Here is a 20,109-nt window from a genome sequence, read left to right on the forward strand (position 1 = left end):
TAATGTGAGGAGTGAAGTGTACATTGCAGAAGGTTTAACACTCTGGCAGAGGGTTACTTCCCCCCCACCATAGCTTAATTGTTTTTTCTTCCTTATGTTTTCTACTTTTACTAAGTGTTGATGAGGATGGTGTCATTTGCCTCTGTAATGCAGTTGTCAGATTGATTATCTTTTTCTGTGGAGATTCAAGCACTTAACACAGGAAAAACTGCAATCAAAAGGAGGTTTAGGATCTGCCCATGGCTTAAAGCATGTCTTCAGTAGTCACTTCTGTGTGTGTTGTCTTCTTTGACTGTACTTTTTTTATCCCTTCTATGCCACTATTAAGAATTAAATGGCTGATTCAGGTGTAGTAAACTTTTGGTCACAAATGGAGACTCCTACTTTTCAAATGTCTGCTGGCCACTTTCTACCTTAAAAATCTGTCCTTAAAGACATAGTTTTGGTGGTAATTGCCTCTTTTAACACTCATTACAGTGATATTGCAGGTTTTTGGGTTTCCAGTTGGGTGAAGTAAAATTAATGGAAGCATCATAATTAGCTTTTGATGGCATCTCATTAAAGCTGGCACTTTGGCACCTCAGCATTCTAGTACCAATTACTGTGTACTTCTAGCATTGAGAATGGAATAGAATAGACCAGGTTGGAAGAGACCTTCAAGATCATCACGTCCAACCTATCATCCAACACCACCTAATCAACTAACCCATGGCACCAAGCACCCTATCAAGTCTCCTCCTGACCACCTCCAATGACGGTGGCTCCACCACCTCCCCAGCAGCCCATTCCAATGGGCAATCACTCTCTCTGTGTAGAACTTCTTCCTAACATCCAATCTGAACCTCCCCTGGCACAGCTTGAGACTGTGTCCTCTTGTTCTGGTGCTGGTTGCCTGGGAGAAGAGACCAGCCCCTGCCTGTCTACAACCTCCCTTCAGGTAGTTGTAGAGAGCAAGAAGGTCTCCCCTGAGCCGCCTCCTCTCCAGGCTGAGCAACCCCAGCTCCCTCAGCCTCTCCTCATAGGGCTTGTGTTCCAAACCCCTCACCAACTTTGTTGCTCTTCTCTGGACACATTCCAGCAAGTCGACATCCTTCCTAAACTGAGGGGCCCAGAGCTGGACACAGGACTCAAGGTGTGGCCTAACTAGTTTTTATTCTCTAGATATACCCACAGGTAGATATAAATAATTATAGCAGTAGTCACATATGTGAGCTTGAGTACTGCAAATCTGGACCAAATTTGGGTTTGATTCTCCTTGTACCGTGCAGGGATGCTCTGCAATTCCTGGCTTGAGGATGTGGAAAGCTTAAAGCCTTGCTCTGAGTTTTCAGCCATTCAATCATTAGAATTGATCATTTTGATCCTCAGATTGCAGGGCTGTCTTTGCATGCTTTGGGTAGTAGTTTTCCATAACTGAGTAGTGATGCCTTCAGGAATTCATGAAATCAAAGCAGAGTTTTGCAGAGTTGAAGCCAGTGGAACTTGGGTCAGAGAACTCACATGGTTGGCATGCTCCTGAAGCAAACATTTGAAACGTTCAGGACAGAACTGTTCTGGAAGGATCTCTTGGAAGAATGGGGCTGAAGGTACTAAATGACATTCAGATGAGTGCTGTTTGTATTGTTTTAACTGCAGGAAAGCTGGTCAAGTGGTGAGAGGCATGAACACACCATTTGTTTTTAAAGCTAAGGAAATAATGTGATTGCTGTGTGCAGATGTGGGCACCTTGGTAGAAAAAATACTGTTCAGGGGGGGAGGAAGGACAAAATGCTGATAATGTTTCCAGCAAGTGTTTTTAATACCTTTGTATTTTAGACTGAGGAGGGGAAGAATGTTGAGAAAAGACCTAACTTCAGTCTGTGAGTCATGTAAATGACTAATTGGATTAAACCTTTTATATATACCTACAGATGAGACAGTTTATCCACAGCACTCTGTGATGCTTATGAAGTAGTTCAGTGTCAGTGCATTTATTTATTTCATTTTTTGTCTCCAAGTGTGACTAATTGGTTAAGAAGCTGCAGTTCAAGTAACACAAAAGAGAAGAGGGACAATGCCAACAGAAACATGAAGGGCATGTTGAGGGGGCAGCCACAAGAACACAGGCTTCTCAAGTACAGAGAGAAAAGAAGGGATCACAAGGATAAAATCAGGAAGGAATCCAGGACATTTTATACTCTAGAGGAAGGAGCCAAAAGAATGCTCTGAGCATCCTCTCCTACTCTTCTAGCAGGCTTACTGGAGTGTAGGGGCACAGGGCCTGGAGGGAACACTTTGTGTAGACTGAGCTTTGTTTCTTTTTTTAGCAGAATAGGAACCATTTTGTTACACTCTTCAGTTACCCATGAAACATGAGGTGTCAGACTTACAGTTGATTAAAAAAAAGGATCTGTGTGCCATGTCATTCCATTAAATTTGACATTCTGTAATGTAAATTGCCAGGATGCTGTCTGGGTGTGGCTCTTCTGAGTAAAGCTGCAACAGCATGAAGTAACTTTGGAAAATACAGACTTGCATCATATTTTGATGGTGCCTTTTATTGGCTCTTAAAACAGCTGGACTCAAGGCTCTGAAAGGTCTTTTCCAACCAGAATGATGCTTTACAGTGAGGGTGGTGAGACACTGGGGCAAGATGCCCAGGGAGGTTGTGGATGTCCCCTCCCTGGAGGTGTTCAAAGCCAGGTTGGATGAGGCATTGAGCAACCTGGGCTAGTGGAAGGTGTCCCAGCCTGTGCCCAGGGGGTTTGGAACTAGATGATTCCTCCCAACTCAGATCATTCCATGAATCTGTGAAATGAGTGGTACAAAACTCAGAAATGGCTATAAATTTGCCATAGGCTTTCAGATGGATGAAGAAAGGAGACAGCTTTATTCAAGCCTGTTTATAAAGTAGCTGTTCTTAAAAATGCTAAATGAAAGCCCTAAAAGGAAGTTAAACTGGAGTGATGGAGAATAAAGTGTAAAGAAAAATCACATTAAAAATCACTGAAAGAAACCCAGTGATTTCTCCTGTGTTTATTCCTAGCTACGTTTTTGTCCTGGAAGTCCTCTTAATCTCAAATGTGCTCTGGGGTTTTTGATCACAAACAGTTCTGTTGAGACTTTCACTGTAGTCTTCTTCAGAGCTGAGTGCCTGTTTTAAAAGAAGTCCTAATTCCCCTGTAATACAAAGGGAAATCTCTCACATGTGCAGTGTAGCCTTGAAGGCATCCTATGAAATCTGAATGATTAGCCATAGAAAATGTGGAATTCAAATCTCTGCCATGACATTGGCCATGGAGCATTCACAATCATTGTGGGCAAATAGAGCACAAGTTTAGCTGTAATAGTTGAGCCCTTCAAGCAGTTGTAAATGGATTAAACTTTAGTAATAGAAGAGGCTGATCTGAGTTAATGTGTTTGGGTAGTGTTGTGTCTTCTGCTGGGTCTAGGTGATGTTGGCTGTGGAGTTACATCATCCTGTATTAGCTGCTTCCTTTACATTTCCTTTCCTTCAGACATCTTTTAACAGTCTTAAGTGCATAGCAATGAAAAAATGATAGCTTGATGGGTGGACAAGGAGAGGACTTACTGAAGGTAACAGGCAGAATTATATGGAGGTGAGTGTCTTCAGGGAATCTCTCTGCTTCTCCACTGTGGCTGGGAAGAGCTGGGATAGAGGATTGAACAACACTGCAGAATCTTTTACTACCTTGTTGCCTGATACTTCTTTGGAGGTCAGCTAGAGAACATTCTGCAGATGAATTCTGCTAGTCTGCTTCCTAGCACAGAAGAGCAACAAAGCTGCTGAAGTGTCTGGAGAACAGGTCTCATGAGGATCAGCTGAAGGAACTGGGGTTGTTTAGCCTGGAGAAAAGGAGGCTGAGGGGAGACCCCATTGCTCTCTACAACTCCCTGAAAGGAGGTTGCAGTAAGGTGGAGATTGCTCTGTTCTCCTTAGGAACAAGAGCCAGGACAAGAGGAAATGGCCTCATGTTGCATCAGGGGAGCCTTAGGTTGGATATTAGAAGAAACCTCTTCACTGAACCGGTCCTGAAAGACTGGAACAGGCTGCCCAGAGGGGTGGTTAAATCCCCAGCCCTGGAGGTGTTTAGAAGAGGCATAGAAGTAGTGCTGAGGGACATGGTTTAGCACCAGACTTGGCAGAGTTAGGTAATGGTTGGGCTGGATAGTCTTAAAGGTTTTTGCAGCCAAACCAATTCTATGAGTCTGTGAGAAGCAGCAGTGATAGATTTTTGTCTACCTTGCTGTTTTCAATGTTAGAGCAGTGAGTCCAGTGTCACTCTTGTCCCGGGTATTGCCTTTCATTTTTCATTGCAGCATTCTAACTTTTCTTTCCTCTTGCTGTTCCTGCCTTTCACTAACTCACAAGACCATGGAAAGGCTCATTTATATGTCCTGGAAGAGAATTCACCTTAGAAATGTGTTTAGCTGCCTGGGAGGTGACTGGCCTGAAAGCCACACACACACACAGCCTCAGCAGGAGCTGTTGCTTTTAGTTCTGACATCACTGTTTTTCCTGTTAACTTTTTTGTTATCTCCCCTGTTTGTTCTTCTAGGTTATCTACTGTTCATTTGGAGGAATATCCAAAGGGCTGCACTTCAATAATTTGATAGTTGGATTAGTTCTACTTACAAGAGGCAGAGAGGAAGAGAAAGCAAAATGTAAGTACTGTAACTTACTGCAGAAAGAGCAGGACAGGGGCCAGGGATTGTGCAGCACACATCTGCAAAGCAAACAGACTGGGGTACCCTCAGCCCCTGTGTTTAGGTGTACCTTTGCCAATGAGTTTGGACATTTTTAGCCTTTTAATTTTCTGCACCCCCCCAAAATGAAATATTTGCTAAGTTCTCTTGTTGGGCTCCTCCAGAAAGGCTGCTGATCAGTGTGTGGGCAGGGGAAGGGGGGTGGCAGTGATATTTCTCAAAACAAATGCAAGCATCTGCCTACTGCCTGCTGTTGTTTTGTCTTCCTTCTTAATCAGACTCGATAGTGATTATTTTCCTTTTGATAGGTGGACAATGGTAAGAGAAAAAGGAGGTGCTTCCTGTCCTAAGCCTTGTTGAGCTGTCTTGAAATTGAATCAAAGGTTTTAGTCATGGAATCATGGAAGTTATTTTGGTTGGAAGAGACCGTGCAGATCATGAAGTCCAACCATTAACCCAGCACTGCTAGGTCAGCACTAAACTCAGTTCAAGAAGGACCTCAGGGAACTGCTTGAAAGAGTCCAGCATGGAGCCACAAAGCTGCTGCAGGCAGTGGAGCATCTCCCTGTGAGGACAGGCTGAGGGAGCTGTGGCTCTTGAGCTTGGAGCAGAGGACCTGGAGGGGTGAACTCATTCCTCTTGATAAAGATGTGCAGGGCAGTGTGGGCAGGATGGAGCCAGGCTCTGCTCAGGGATGTCCAAGGACAGGACAAAGGGGCACTGGGTGCCGGCTGGAGCAAAGGAAGCTCCATGGGAACATAAGGGAAAACTTTTGCACTGTAAGGGTGCCAGAGCCCTGGAGCAGGCTGCCCAGGGAGGTTGTAGAGTCTCCTTCTCTGGAAATACTGAAAAAACCCACCTGGATGCTTCCCTGGGTGATCCTGCTCTGGCAGATGGGTTGGACTTGATGGTCTTTGGAGGTCCCTTCCAACCCCTACCGTTCTGTGAAACCCATGTCCTTCAGCACCACGTCTCCATGGCTTTGAGACCCTTCCAAGGATGGGGACTCCTCTCCTGCCCTGGGCAGCCTGGTCCAGTCCTTTAGTTGTTGCAGAGCTTTTGGTATTCTCAGCCTGTTAAATGTTTAATATTTGAAGAGTGTAACCACCATAATTGCTTAAACTTTTCTCTCCTTCCTCAGACATTTTCAGTCTCTTTTCCAATGAATCTGGGAGCTATGTTGTCCGTGAAGAGATGGAGAAGATGCTGCATGTGGTTGATGGGAAGGTCCCAGAGTCGCTCAAGAAATGTTTCTCTGAGGTATTTCAGACAGGTTTTAGCCTGATGCATTTACAACACTGTGTTTCATTGGGTAGTTTGGTTTTTCTCTGACATACACATGGCTCATGCACCTGTGGGAACAAATGGGCCTCCTTTAGATTGGGTGAAAGCTCCCAGTTTCTTGTGTTGTAATATTGCATCTGACTTAGATTGGGATGAGTAGCAATTCTGTAGATAATTGTAGGCATTCTCCATGCTTCTTGCCTTACTGTGCTGGTCTGAAGGAACATTTCCCAAGGGTAATCATGTTATCAAGTACATTTAAATACTAATATTGCTAGTGGAATTTTATTCATTACTGTGGATGTTTTCCTGTGATTAGGAAAGAAATCTGGAACAGACCTGAGAGGGCAAAGAAAACCTTCATCCTGGATTTCAACATGCCTGCCAGCAGCAATTGCTTAGAAATAATAGTTTTATGGTATTGCTTTTGTCTCCCTGTGTCTGCCAGGAGCTACAACCTTTATTTATGCTTTAGGTTGTTTGAGAGATGTATCCTTCATGAAGTTCTTGTCAAACCCAGGCTGTTGTTGCTTTTAAACATGCACAGATACTTCATTGGCACTGCTGGTCCTGGTGAAGTGCCAGGGTTTTGTGATTTGGTTGCTTCATGTGTTATCAGAGGACCACAGATCAGCAAAATCTACTCATCATTATACATTCCACTGAGAAACTGATGGCTTAGAAGCTTTATTTGTGGAGATCAGATTACTGAGTTACCTTAGATTTTATTGTACTGTATTGAAGATACCTTTGGTTATGGCAGTGGCTGAGGCAGGGCTGTTGAATCTGGCAGTGGCACCACGTTGGCTTTGCAGGCAATGATTGTAATCTTCATTCTTGGCTGGAATCATCAATCTTGTGCATGCTGCAGTCCAGTTTCTGGAGCTGACCCACTTCAGTATTTCCCACTTATAATTTCCCATCAATATGACTTGATGAATGATACCCTAAAAGTTAATTGCACACTGTCCAAGAAATCCAGACTCATACCTTAGGAAGACTTGCAGGAAGAGAAGCATCAATCTGCCTTCAGACCATTTCCCTGCTCGAGAAAATGCTGGACATTGATTTTTCTTTTAAAATGAAAATAGTGTAATAACCCACTCAGCAGGATTTACTGGCCTGTTAATCATACCAGGGCATTGCTGGAGAGGGAGAAGTTTAATGCTCCTGCTGTGGGCCTTCCTGCCTGCCCTATGGCCCATGGGCTTATGCATTGAAGGATGGTGTTTGTAGGTACTTCTCATTCCTTCAGCATTATTGCATGGATACATCCAGGAATAGGAGCTTTAAAATACAGCTGAATTTGCCTCAGTCTTGCTTCTGGAATACAAAAACCCAGTTCAGTGATACCTGTGTTGCTGTAGTTGCTCAAGTCCCATCATGGCTCAGCTGTAAACATTGCACAATTCAAATGCCTTTTCTCCCCCCTGTCAAAAGCTTTTCTGTCTCTCTTCCTTGTCCTTTCTCTAACCAATAGGAAGAACAGTGTCTTGGTGAACCATGACACAGCTCTGGCTGCATTTACAGAAAGCAGTGAAAAAAGTAGAGGGAAAGTAGAATGGCCCAAGTAGCAAGAAAGTGCTCTTGTCTCTGACTCAAGCTGCTGGAGAAATTACATAAAAAATGAAGGTTCTGATCTGCTTTGTTCTTTGTTGATTTAGCAGTAGAGCTGGCTTTGCTTTTGCTTAAACAAGTGGCTCTCTCATGGGTTAAATCCTGCAAAGTCCACCTTCTCCTGACTGTCACTCCTTCTCCTACCTTTGTGCTGGCTCAGGTCTTTCTATGATTCCTTGATGAAGTGCAATGGGGAACTGATCTAGCTGAGAAGTAAGCCCTTTGCTGTAGCTCCTAATCCTGGAGGTTATTTTTCAGCTAGATCTGTTTTGCTGCATGGCTGCACTAATGTGATTGCTGTCACAAAAGAGAAGGGATGAAGGATCAGAAACAGGGTTGGTAAGAGGAAGGTTAGGACCATGCTGTCAGTCAGCAGTGTGGATATATACAGATTAAAGTGGTGATGGAGGAGCATTGTAGCATCCTAACTTCCTTGAATTATAAGAGTCTGGAAGGTTTTGATGGTATCTGTAAGCGTTTGGAGGCTTCTGCATCTATTTGTTGGGGAAAAAAATGTAACATTCTTCAGCCTAGCAAAGGAGACATCAGAAGAATGGTTATCTGGAGCCTGAAATAATCCATGACAAGTGGAATTTGAAACAAATGTTTTAGCAGTGATGCTGATTAATCATTTGAGCAACTTGGCAAAGGAAGTAGTGGGTTTGCAATTGTCTACAGTTGGCAGCTGCAGGTAGTCTGTGGCCAAATGCAAATTGTTGGATTCTGCAGAGGTGTAATTTAGTAAAGTTTAATGGTCTGTGATATTAGGGAAGTTCAAATAATGATGTGAAACCTCTTCCACTGTGCAGATCCCTGTTTATTTCCTTTGGAGATTAGGATCTCCACATAATGAGTTTGTCTACTGCTAAGAGATTGGCTTAATTTTAGGTAGTTTGTAGGTGCTGTCGAAATGAGTCTGATGATCCCTAGGGCTTCATGGCCACAGCCTGGAAACCATTCAGCTGAATGCTTTAAACAGCCTCTCCAGCATTTCAATTCTGTGAATCTGTGGGTTTTATGTATTTCTGAGCAGGTATTTCCATGAGACATCCAGCAAGAGGCACTGAGTTAAAGACCCTGTGGATGTCTTGTTCACTGGTACACTCCGAAGCAGAATTTGGTCAACAGAGGCAAAAAATTGACATGCTATAGTACAGTGATTAATCTTACTGTTAGTCACTCACAAATCTAATTTTTGTGGTGTTTGTATACTTGTGCAGCTCTAACAGAATGTTTATGACTTTCTAGCACCTGTTATTTGGTACACAAGAGCTCTTATCTAGCATAATAAATTGAAACTCATAAAAACAAGCCCTGCTATTTTCACTTGTAAGTAACCATTTTTCCTCTAATCCCTTTAGCCTCAGGTTCAGAGTAGATGACATTCCAAAGGCCACACTGGGTAGGTGGCTGAAAGGCAGGGAGCACTGAGGAGGCTAATTTCCCTCCCAGTGCTGTATTTCAGAGTGAAATGGGAAAACAGGCATGGCTCCAAAGGAGAAAAAAAAACCACAATGAGTTTAGTACTTATTTTTATAGGAGATTGTCCCAATTTGTGTGCATGCAGCTGGAAGGTTCCTGTTTACCAGCACTGAGAAAGCAGAGAAAAACAGCTCACATTTTATTCTTCTTGCAGAGTGAAAAGGTGAACTATGAGAAGTTCAGGGTTTGGCTGTTGCACAACAAAGATGCTTTCACCTTTTCCCGTTGGCTGCTGTCTGGAGGTGTGTATGTGACACTCACTGATGACAGTGACACTCCTACCTTCTACCAGACCCTGGCTGGAGTCACACACTGTAAGTAAACCATGCTGCTTCCTGTGTGCATGTTAAAAGCCATTTCAGAGTTCACAGGCAAACTGTTGCCCTGCTCTAGTTGCTCATTAAGTCTCACTGATCTGGGATGTGTGCAGTTCTCTTCAGCCAGATAGACTTCTTCATGCTAATTTGTTCTCTGCTCTTTGTGCTGTGAGAGGTAAACCACTGTTATGGACAAGGGCACTCTGGGTCATTATTTTTAAGAGATAATGATGCTGAGTTTATAGCACCTCTTAGAGCAGAGGTACTAAGCTAATTTAAAGGGGAAAAAAGAAAGGGAAAAGGGCAGAACATCCTCTCTGACAAATATATCTGAAGTGTCTTGACTTTAATACTGAAAACTGGTGAAGGATCTGGAGAACAGGTATTGTGAGGAGCAGCTGAGGGAGCTGGGGTTGTTTAGCCTGGAGAAAAGGAGGCTGAGGGGAGATCTCATTGTTCTCTACAACTCCCTAAAAGGAGGTTGGAGTTGAGGTGGAGATTGGTCTCTCCTTCCTAGTAACAACTGATAGGATGAGAGGAAATGGCCTCAAGCTGCCCTAAGGTGGGTTTAGATTGGGTAAGACAAGAAAGCCCTTCCCTGAAAGGGATCTCAAACACTGAATCAGGCTGCCCAGAGGGGTGGTTGAATCCCCATCTCTGGAGTTATTCAAGAGAGGCAGAGAAGTGGTGCCTGAGGGATGTGGTTTAGCACCAGGCTCGGTAGAGTTAGCGAATGGACTTAATGATCTTAAAGGTCTTTTCCAGCCAAAGCAATTCTGTAATTCTGCATTTGGTCTTTCAGATATAGTGGATTGAAAAACTCTTGAGACAGTTCTGAAAATAATGCTCATTTCACAAAGAAGTATTACCTCTGAATTGGCTTTCTGCAGGGGGAAAAAAGGAATCATAGACTCATTAAGGCTGAAGAAGGCCTTTAAGATCATCAAGTCCTGTAGTCAGGCAACTAAATTAACTCAAGAAAAGCCTCCTCAGGATTTGCATTTAGGAATCAAGTCCCAAGAACAAGCACTTCCTTGTCTCTGTGTTAATGTAAAAGGAGGAGCAGCTGTTTTTAAGTCCAATGTCAAAACAATAGGCTGATCAATGACACTTGGTGTGCAGGTCTAGTGGAAGCACACATGACAGCAAAGCATCTACAGGGCTTTGGTGTCCTGAGAAGGGTGTTTGCTGTTCAGATGTTGGTGGCTGGAGCAAGCTGGTGGTGGTGTTTTATGGGCTCTCATGGATTTTCTTTGTTGGTGTCAGTGTGGTATTTAATCTCTTTAATGGGTTGCCTGAATAAAGGAACATCCAGGGTTTGCTCTTGGTTTTAAATGTGAGCATTAAAACTCTGAGCAGCTGAAATTAAAATACAGAACAAAATTAGAAGTTTATAGGCAGGTAATTTATTAGCATTACATGAGAGGCTGCCCAAGAGCACTGAATGCTCTGAGGTCTAATGGACAAGGTAGGGAAAGAGGTTTGCTAAGGAAAAAAAAAATCATCCACAAACCTCTTTGAATTTTCTACACATCAGCCCTGGGAAAAAAAAAGTAAATCTCAAGCTCTGTCAAATTGAGATCTGCCATGGCTCCAACCTTGTCAAGTCTCCTTTGCCCCAAGTCTTCAAAGAAAGCTTTACCCCAGGCTTCTGGATGTTACCTCAGAGCTTGCTTTGATTTGTTTTTTCCCCCATGCTTTGAAATGGAAACATTTCTGAACAGATATTCCTGTGCTTTGTCAGAGAAGTTCATTTGTACTGAACCTGGGAGGTTGGTAATGCAAACCTATTCATGCAGCAGCTCTTCATGTTTGTCTTTTTATTTAATACTTAAGTGTTGTTCTCCTGGTTTGGCTAAACCTGTCACTGTCACCAGAAGCAGCCAGGCCCTCAGCAGAATGTGTCAAACTGCAAAGTATCTGCAGGCTCTGCGTGCTTCACCACGTTTGCAAAGCTCCTCTGACAGCTGCGTTTGGCCCTCCAGATAACATCAAGTTATATACTCTGAGTTTGTTAGTTTCCATCTCAATATTACAGTAAGGAAAAGCCTAATTGTGCTGTGTTACACTGTCTGCAGCCCACTGTCTCTCAGGTGGCAGATGTGGAAAACTGACAGGAAGTTGAGATAGTAGGAATCAGAGGATTGTTTCAGTTGGAAAAGACCTCTAAGGTCATAGAGTCCAACCATCAACCTAAGACCACCATGCCCAGTTAACCACATCCCAAAGTGCCATGTCCACACAGGTTTTGAACACCTCCAGGGATGGGGACTCACCACCTGCCTGGGCAGGCTGTTCCAATCCCTGCCCACTCCTGCAGCAAAGAAATTTTTCCCAATCTCCAGCCTAAGCCCTCCCTGGCACAATTTAAAGCCATTTCCTCTTGTTCTATGTAGCTGATCCTGGAGAGAGGAGACCAACCCACACTTCACCCCAACCTCTTTTCAGAGAGTTGTAGAGAGCAATGAGGTCTCCCCTCAGCCTCCTCCTCTCCAGACTAAACAACCAAGATGAGCTGCTGAATGAACCAGTCCCACCCCCGAGGTCTGCAGAAATACTTTCTTTGCAATGCATCTGATGCTTACCTCTGGGATTTGAGGCAGTGTAGGAATTTCATCCTGCAGATGCAAAAGTAAGGAAAATAGAAGTGCTTGAGCACTTGGAAGTAATTGCAGTAAAGGATAAATTCTGGGGGCCTTGGGGCTGGTTTGTGTTTGAAGTTTAATAATCACAGTCTCGTCAGATCAATCCAAAGAGTAAGAATTGTAGTACAGAAATGCTCTTAGCACAGCTGAATGTGTAAAACACAGCACCAGCTGTTGTGACAGTTCCTTTCCTCTCAAGGAAGGCTTGGGTTTGATTCTTTTACCTGAGAGAATAGTGGCCTTTTGGGAGAACAAAGAACTGAAATAATGCTTAGTAAGCCTAGGCAAGCACTGTGAGCAGAATACAGTGAAAGACTGAAAGGTTTAACAGTTTCTTCCACTGTAAAATGCAGCCTGGTTTGTGAAACCACTGCAGCTGACGATTTTCTCACCTAGCCGAGTCCCAGCACGCCCTCTCCTGGCTCCAGCTTCAGGCCCTCCTGCTAATCTTTACCTCCCCTCACCTTGTTCTTCCCTTAAACATCTTGAATGAGGTGTGAGAGACAGGAGAAATGGCACTGATAGAAACAGTGAGCAGTGTGAACATTGATTCAGAACCAGACAGCAACCATTTTATTGCAGAGCATCAGTGACTCCAGTTACATTTGCTTAATGAGCCAAGCTCTCAGGGAAGCAAAGGAATTCCAGTTTTTCACTGGTAAATAACATTTATTCTGCTATGCAGATGACTTTGTGTTCCTCAATGTATAATTAGAGCTGGAATTCCACAGGAAGTTGCACACACTTGCTGCTTTTAATCAAATAGTGTCCCATTTCACTTAAATCTTAAATATGGAGCTTTTTATTTAGAAGCTACCAAAACAACTTTAGTTTCTCTTGGACCTTTGTTCCCCAAAAAACTCCATTTTGGGGGTATGAGTCTCTCCTACACCTGAGTGCTGACCACCTAGCACTGGTTGGATTTTATGTTTCCTGCTCTGATCCAGGTACTTCTGAATGATTTCCTTTTTCCCCAAATGTTTTTTTCTCTTCTCATAGAATCATTAAGGTTGGAAAAGATTCCTTTCAGAAGACTCAAATTCTGTGTTGAATACTGGCCCAAATCATTATTCATCCTTGCTGATTACCAATTAAATACCCAGTCCCTGCTGCTCCAAATCCAAATGAAGCAATTCAATAATCCAGTTCTTAGCTATTGGTGGATGTCAGCCCTGGCTGGTTTGCACTTCTGTATTGGAATGGAACTGGCTCCACCCTGCCTGCAAAGTGCAGCTTTCTGGGGCTTGGGCTGGCAGACATACAGCAGCATGAGGCACATGGCAGGGTCTCCTCTCCCAGGTGCAGGCCCTGGGGGTCCCTGTATCATTCCTTTCAAAAGATACTGAGACTTTTGGAGGTGGTTTTTTTCCCTTCTCCAGTTGGGGAAAATTATTCCATTACACCGACTAAATGTATTTGTGGGAAGTTTGTGTCTTAGTTTTCTGTCCTTAGTTTCAGACAGTCTGCTCTCCTTCCTTTTTACCACACAGTGTAAGTGCAGGTTACTTGTGTTTCTTCTTGACCTTTTTGTCCAAGTAGCAGGAGCCCAGCTCAGGGCTTTTTGAGACCAAGTGGTCCCTCCTCTGTTCTATCTCAGCCCATGGGTGTCAGGTGGACTCCAGGTAGCACCTCACTGGTTTCCTTCATTTGACTGGAAGTATTTGTGCTGCTGCAGCACAGGCCATGGTTCCTTTTCCACAACTGAGTCGTTTTGGCATGTCTCAGTGTCACATGATGGACTTAAACTCAGGGTTTCAGTCGTTTTCCATGGGGAGAATACTTCAATTTATCAGAGGGGTCACTGGTTTCAAACTGACAGACCATGTAATCTCTACTTCTTTGTTATCTACTTCTTGTGTCACTGAGCTCTCATTAAATGGCATCCTAATTCTCCTTTGAATTGAGAGACTCTCTTCTGTCATCAGAAAAACTCATCAAAATGCTCCTGCCTTTTCTGACAGCTCTACCATGCTGGAATGCAGCAAGACAGTGTGTGAGCAGTACAGTAATTAGATTTTAGAGCATGCAGTTATCACTAATTTAACATCATAAATGAGAGGGGCTCTGGATAACCAGACAGCATGACTGAGGTGGAAGAGTAAGTTTTTGAAACAGTCTAAGATTGAAACTGGATGTTGTGGAAGTAACTACTTCTGTCAGGGATGGGTTTAGAAACCTGTAGGGCTTCATGGTAAGATGAGGATGTGAGCCTGTAAAAGTGAAGTGATCACTCAGCTTTGCTCCCATTAAAAGGCTGTATGGATGTTAAAATCATGTTCTGTAGCTTGCCCACTCTTGAAACACCATCTCTTAATGGTGTATGGCAAGCCACTAGAAGACTACTCTGGAGATTTAGGATTTATTAAAGGTGCTTTTAAGAGCATATTTTGTTCTGTGCTGTTTTCTTCCAAGTGTGTGAACACTTGTGCTTTGAGAGGAACCGGGATGTTTACTACCTCTTCTTGCATGGCTTGTCATCATTTTAAGGCAGACACAATATTCTGCTAGGTGAGTGCCTGGATAGTTGTGTCTGACACACACAAGGGTCTTGGTTCAAGTTCTAATATTCCCTTCTGTGTCCATTTTCCAGTTAGGGAAAAAACAAAGGCAATGAGAGATTTACAGCAGCCCAGGCCAGTAAGAAGAAGCCTCAGTGTCACTTAATCTGCATCTTGCCACACTGTTATCCTCTTAGCTCCTAGGCTATTTTGTGTCTTGCAAAGCAGCTCTCTCTGCCCAGGTCCCAGAGCCTTCAGTGTCTTAATTTAAAGGTGACAAACAAGTGTGTTTAGTCAGGAGCAGAGTGGTGTTCAGTCAGCCTCTGGTTCTGACTCAGCCGCCGCACAATGAAGAGCTCTCTCTGCGCCTGGGGACTGGGGTTTGCCTGCAGGAGACGATGGTAAACAGTAAAAGAAAGCAAGCTGCAGTTAAAATGTTGGGAATATGGTATGCTTCTACTGCTGTGAACCAGACAGGATTGTGCCAATAGGTGGGTAAAGCTTAACCTTTTCAGATGTGTTGCAGTGCTTGGTTAATGCTGGTGGTATAAAGGAGCTGTAATAAATGGTGCCTGGAATGGGAGCATGGGTTTGCTTTTCTTGTCTGAAGACAGAAGGTTGTTCATGGCTTGCTACCTATATAACATTTCACAAAGAAATGGTATTACATTTAAGGATGCTTGGGGTTTTTGGAAGTCTTTGTTGCTGTCATGCAACCTGAGTGTCCATCACAGAGTGGCAGGTTTGAAATGAACTCACTTGCAGGAGATTTAGTTTCTCAGCTGGTTATTTTTGCTGGAGAGATTTACCTGCTTTTCCTTTACAACATGAAGATTGTAGCTAGAGGTGTATTTGACATTATCACCCTTCTGACTAGATTTGTCTAATTCTTAGAGAATTGGGCTAAGAAACATTACTTGTAACTTCCCAGACCTGGAAGTTTGTCATCATTTGATGGGCAAGCGATGAGGGACACAAAGTGGCATACAGTAGTAAATTGGTAGTGTAGGGTTTAATTCCACAGGTGCATAATAGCTCCATGTGACCACAAACAATCATTTGATTTAAAAGCTACCAGAACAACTTTAGCTTTTTATTGGACCTTAGTTCCTAAACCCAGTTTTTCCTACACCTGAGTACCAACCAACTACCACCAGCAGGATTTTCTCCCACAAAGAATTAGTTGTCAGAAATGATTCTGTGTTTGCCTAGGAAGCCTGCCTGGTGTTTTGGACTATATCTAGGAAATATATTTAAGGAGACTTAATTTATTTAAACTTTGAATTACTGAGTGCAAGCTCAGCAATTTAAACAGACTAGGGGGGGGGGGGGGGAAGTACACTTTGAAAAGTTGAAATCCTTTAGCTGTATAAAGTCTCTTTGGAATGTGGCATTTTTTCATTCATAGATTGACAGAATGGTTCAGGTTGGAAGGGACCTTTGAAGATCATCTAGTTCCAACCACCCTGCCATGGTGGACAGGGACACCTTCTCTATCCACATTAGTATGTTTAGATAACTGCATTCTGGTTTTTATCATGCTTCATTTAAACTTCACTAACAAATATGATGATGGATCTATAGCATAAATGTCAAGGGATTTCCTTTGGTTTCCATTTCTGATGGAATAGATGGTGCATGATATATCCAGAGGCTGGTTTACAGCATTATGGGCCAAGAAAAACCCAAACCCAATCACTCTGGAGCAGTGAAATTACATAACAGCTGGCTTTGCAACTGCGGAGTTCAACTTTCACGTGTGCTGTAATCCAATAAAGCTTCCTGTATTTTATGTAAGTGAAACTATTGCAGCAGGCTGCAGTTCATTGTAAAAAGGATAAAAGAAAATGCACTTTTGCCACATTTGTAATTGCATTCAGCCTAAAGTTCCTAAGTCCACTCAGGAAAAGAAGGTTGTTTGGCCCTTCTGGCTGCTGATGCTTGGCCCTTTTGGTTTTTACCATCTACTGGCCCTACCTTGGTTGTGTTATCAGTGTAGCACTTAGCAGCTATTCCTCTGAAGATTGTTGTTTGAAAATCCTTTATCATTCGAATGACTCTGTAATTTCCACCAGTGCTTGATAGAAATGCAGATAAGATGCTTTCTGATAACCTTTCTTTGCTCGGATTGAAATAACAAAGCACTGAAGTTAGCGCTGTAGAAACTGTGAAGTGCGGTTTGCAGGATGGAGCACAGCAAGCTTCTGCTGGGGATACTGGAGGACTGGTTTGTTTTGTCAGGCCTGTGTCCAGCTCTGGGGCCCCCAGCCCAGGAAGGACATGGACCTGCTGGAATTGGTCCAGAGGAGGATCACAAAGATGATCAGAAGAGGGCTGGAGCATCTCTCCTATGGAGACAGGCTGAAAGAATTGGAGCTGTTCAGCCTTGCAGAAGGGAAGGCTCCAGGGAGACGTTAGGAACTACGTTTTAATATCTGAAGGGGACCTATAGGAAAGTTGGGGAGGGACTGTTTAGAAGGGCTTGTAGTGATGGGATGAGTGGCAATGGTTTGAAACTGGAGCAGGGGAAATTTAGGTTGGACATCAGGAGGAAGTTCTGCACATTGAGGGTGGTGAATTACCAGAACAGGATGTGGTCTGGATCCCTTCCCTAGAGACATTCAAGATCAGACTCAATGTGGTCCTGGGCAACCTTGTTGGAGGTGTCCCTACTGACTGCAGGGGGGGGTTGGGCAAGAAGACCTTTGAGGGGTCCCTTCCAACCTGATGCAATCTGTAAATCGTTCAGTAAATCTTTCAGTTCTTAAGTACTTAAGATAAAGAATGCACCTTTCAGAGCAGTTCTGCAGACCAGCTCTTCAGAAAAGACAACATGAGCTTCCTTCTGCTTTTTGAGTGCTGTTAGTGTGGCATCATTTAAAGAGTGCAGTGCACCTAGCACATTTGTTATTCTGCCTAGTCACAAAGGTAGATTGCAAGGAAACAAAGTGATTTACATGCTCATGCTCCAGGGAATTAGCATAATGCTTTTGTGTTTGCTAAGGAGAGCAGGGATGTGTCTGTGCAGTTCTAAATGACACTACAAACTTGCCCTCTGTGTGGAGTTGTGTAGGCAGGATAACAACACTGTGATTCTCTCCAGGTGCTTAAGGTTCTGGCTCATAAAGTGACTTTTACCTTTCAGTTGTTATTTGAGCTTTAGTTTATTTCTGTTCTTGAAACTCCATGGATACACCTTGTTGTGCAGTGGTGTGTAGAGCACTGGGACTTGAGTCATACAATCATAGAATTCTTAAGGTTGGAAAAGACTTCAGATCATCAATTCCAACCTTCTACCTAACCACCTCCATGAACACTGGAAGGACTTTTCATGAGGGTGTCTAGAAACAGGACAAGGGGGAATGGTTTGAAGCTGAGGGAGAGCAGGGTTAGACTGGATCTTAGGAAGAAGCTCTTCAGGAAGAGGGTGGTGAGACTCATGAACAGGTTGACCGGGGAGGTTGTGGATGCCTCATCCCTGGAACTGTTCCAGGTCAGGTTGTTTGGGGCTCTGAGCTATCTGATTATCTGGTTGAAGGTGTCCTGGTGTCCCTGCTCACTGCAGGGGGTTTGGACTAGATGACCTCTAAAGGTCTCAAGAGCCAGGAGAAGGTAAGCCAGATAAGGGAATTAATCCAGCTGGGAAGGAGGGGAAGAAGAGAAAGGAAATCAGTTGGCTTTCTTTTTCTCCTGGATCAGTTCTCTTATCTCACTTACTACTTAAATGCACAATACCTGATGCTAGTGAGGATGCTGTAGCATGTGCCTAGGGTTAAGGGGGAAGGTAAACTTTCTCTGTTCAGCCTGGATTTAGGTTAGCTTCATGTGACCCTAGAGCTGCAGCTTTGGTGTGAAGAGAAAGAAGATGCTTCCCCATGAGCACAGTTAGACATGGGAATCATCTCCTAAGGGAAGCAGTGGAGCCCCCACACTGGTCACTTTTAAGACTCAGCTTGCCAGGGTGCTGGGCCAGCTCATTTCAACTCCACTATCACCTGGAAAGGCTGGACCAGATGATCCTTGGGGTCTCTCCCAAGCTGGCGTTCTGTGGTGTGGGTGTTGTGCTTGAGTGTACCAAGCTGGGGGGACACACACAACATCTTTGCACTGATGTTACTTTCTAGTTGGTCTCTCTAAATACATGTTAGAGGAAGATACAGACCCCTTCCACTCCTCCAACTCTACTTCAGCTATCAATCTTCTACACCTGCTGCTGCTGAGGGTGAGGTGTTGTGTAGGTTTTGATGCACTGTTGTGCCTGTTGCAAGCAGTTGACCCTTACTGTGGGTTCCCTCAGTCACTACTCTAAATTACAACTCTCAGTGAATTTCTTTTCCTATTTCTGTCATTGGGAGGAGTAAACTATTTCAATTTGACATACAGCTATTTTTTTTTTTGGAGGGAGAGGTCTCTTCTGTTGTTAAGCCTTACAGGATTATTATTGTTTCTCTAGGCTAAACCAGGCCAAATAGCTCCAGTTAAACCTATTAGAAAGCTGGCATGGATTTAAAGCCTCAGAACCATCTGGGAATGGGATCACACGTAGTGGGTCTTAATATAGCCAGCTTTGTCATTGCAGATCTATTTGAGAACCAATTAGATCACACTGACCTAAAGCAGGGTTGTGACACACAAAAGTTTCTACTCAACAATACTTCTCACCTTTCTCCATATGCAAGTATCTACCTATGCATTTAATTTCAAGGATAAAATGTAAAGAGAAAGGCCTCTGTCTAGAAGGCTTTGAAAGGAGACACAACTTCTGCCTCTGGCTATTTTTATTCACCTTTCCGTAGCACTTTGTTTGCTTTCCAATACCTGTGGGGATCCTACAGGAAGGCTGCAGAGGGACTTTCCCTAAGGGTGTCTAGAGACAGGACAAGAGGGAATGGTTTGAAGCTGAGGAGAGCAGGGTTAGACTGGATGTTAGGAAGAAGAAAGATGTTGAATTCCTGGGTGGTGACCAGGTAAGATGATTCTGTAAATAAATAAGATAAAATCAAACCTTCATTTCTCTGCTGCTTGGATTTTCAGTTGTTGTGTGCAGGAGTCAGGCGTAAGAAAATGAATACAGCTTCTCTTTGTGACAAAGTCATGCTGCATTTTTATTTGGTGCTGAATTCTACCATGGCCTAAACAAGGCACAACATTTTCTTCTTTTTTTCTTGTTGATTGTACAGTGGAGGAATCTGACATCATCGATCTGGAGAAACGCTACTGGCTGCTGAAAGCTCAATCGAGAACTGGGCGTTTTGATTTAGAAACATTTGCCCCCTTGGTTTCCCCTCCCATACACCCATCTCTGAGTGAAGGTATGGAACCCTGGGTTGAATGTGCAGGGAAGTGATGTTGCTGTGGTGTTGGGTACCTGATGGTCTGCTGACACACAAATGGTGTGGCTCCAAAGTGGGCCTCTTGAAATATATTGTAAGCTTAAATTACAGAGATTCATTCCACTGAGTTCTGAGTGCTTGAAAATGAGACAGGATGCCTGGAAAGATCTCTGTTGGGGAATCTGGAATGGCAGAGGAGGTGCTGAAGGAATTTTTACAAGGGCTT

At 43.6% G+C, this 20,109-nt stretch overlaps 1 protein-coding gene across 1 annotated transcript in view; it reads left to right on the forward strand.

The window, feature by feature from the left end:
• The window catches only part of USP32 (ubiquitin specific peptidase 32), an 80,031-nt gene that overhangs the window by 24,959 nt on the left and 34,963 nt on the right, over nt 1–20,109 (forward strand). Inside the window, exons 3-6 of the mRNA XM_054166333.1 lie at nt 4,560–4,665; nt 5,849–5,967; nt 9,245–9,404; nt 19,731–19,862. Of these exons, the coding sequence (XP_054022308.1) occupies nt 4,560–4,665; nt 5,849–5,967; nt 9,245–9,404; nt 19,731–19,862 (517 nt within the window). The remainder of the gene's footprint in view (nt 1–4,559; nt 4,666–5,848; nt 5,968–9,244; nt 9,405–19,730; nt 19,863–20,109) is intronic.

The sequence above is a fragment of the Dryobates pubescens genome, chromosome 13, assembly GCF_014839835.1.
Source record: "Dryobates pubescens isolate bDryPub1 chromosome 13, bDryPub1.pri, whole genome shotgun sequence".
NCBI classification, from domain to species: domain Eukaryota; kingdom Metazoa; phylum Chordata; class Aves; order Piciformes; family Picidae; genus Dryobates; species Dryobates pubescens.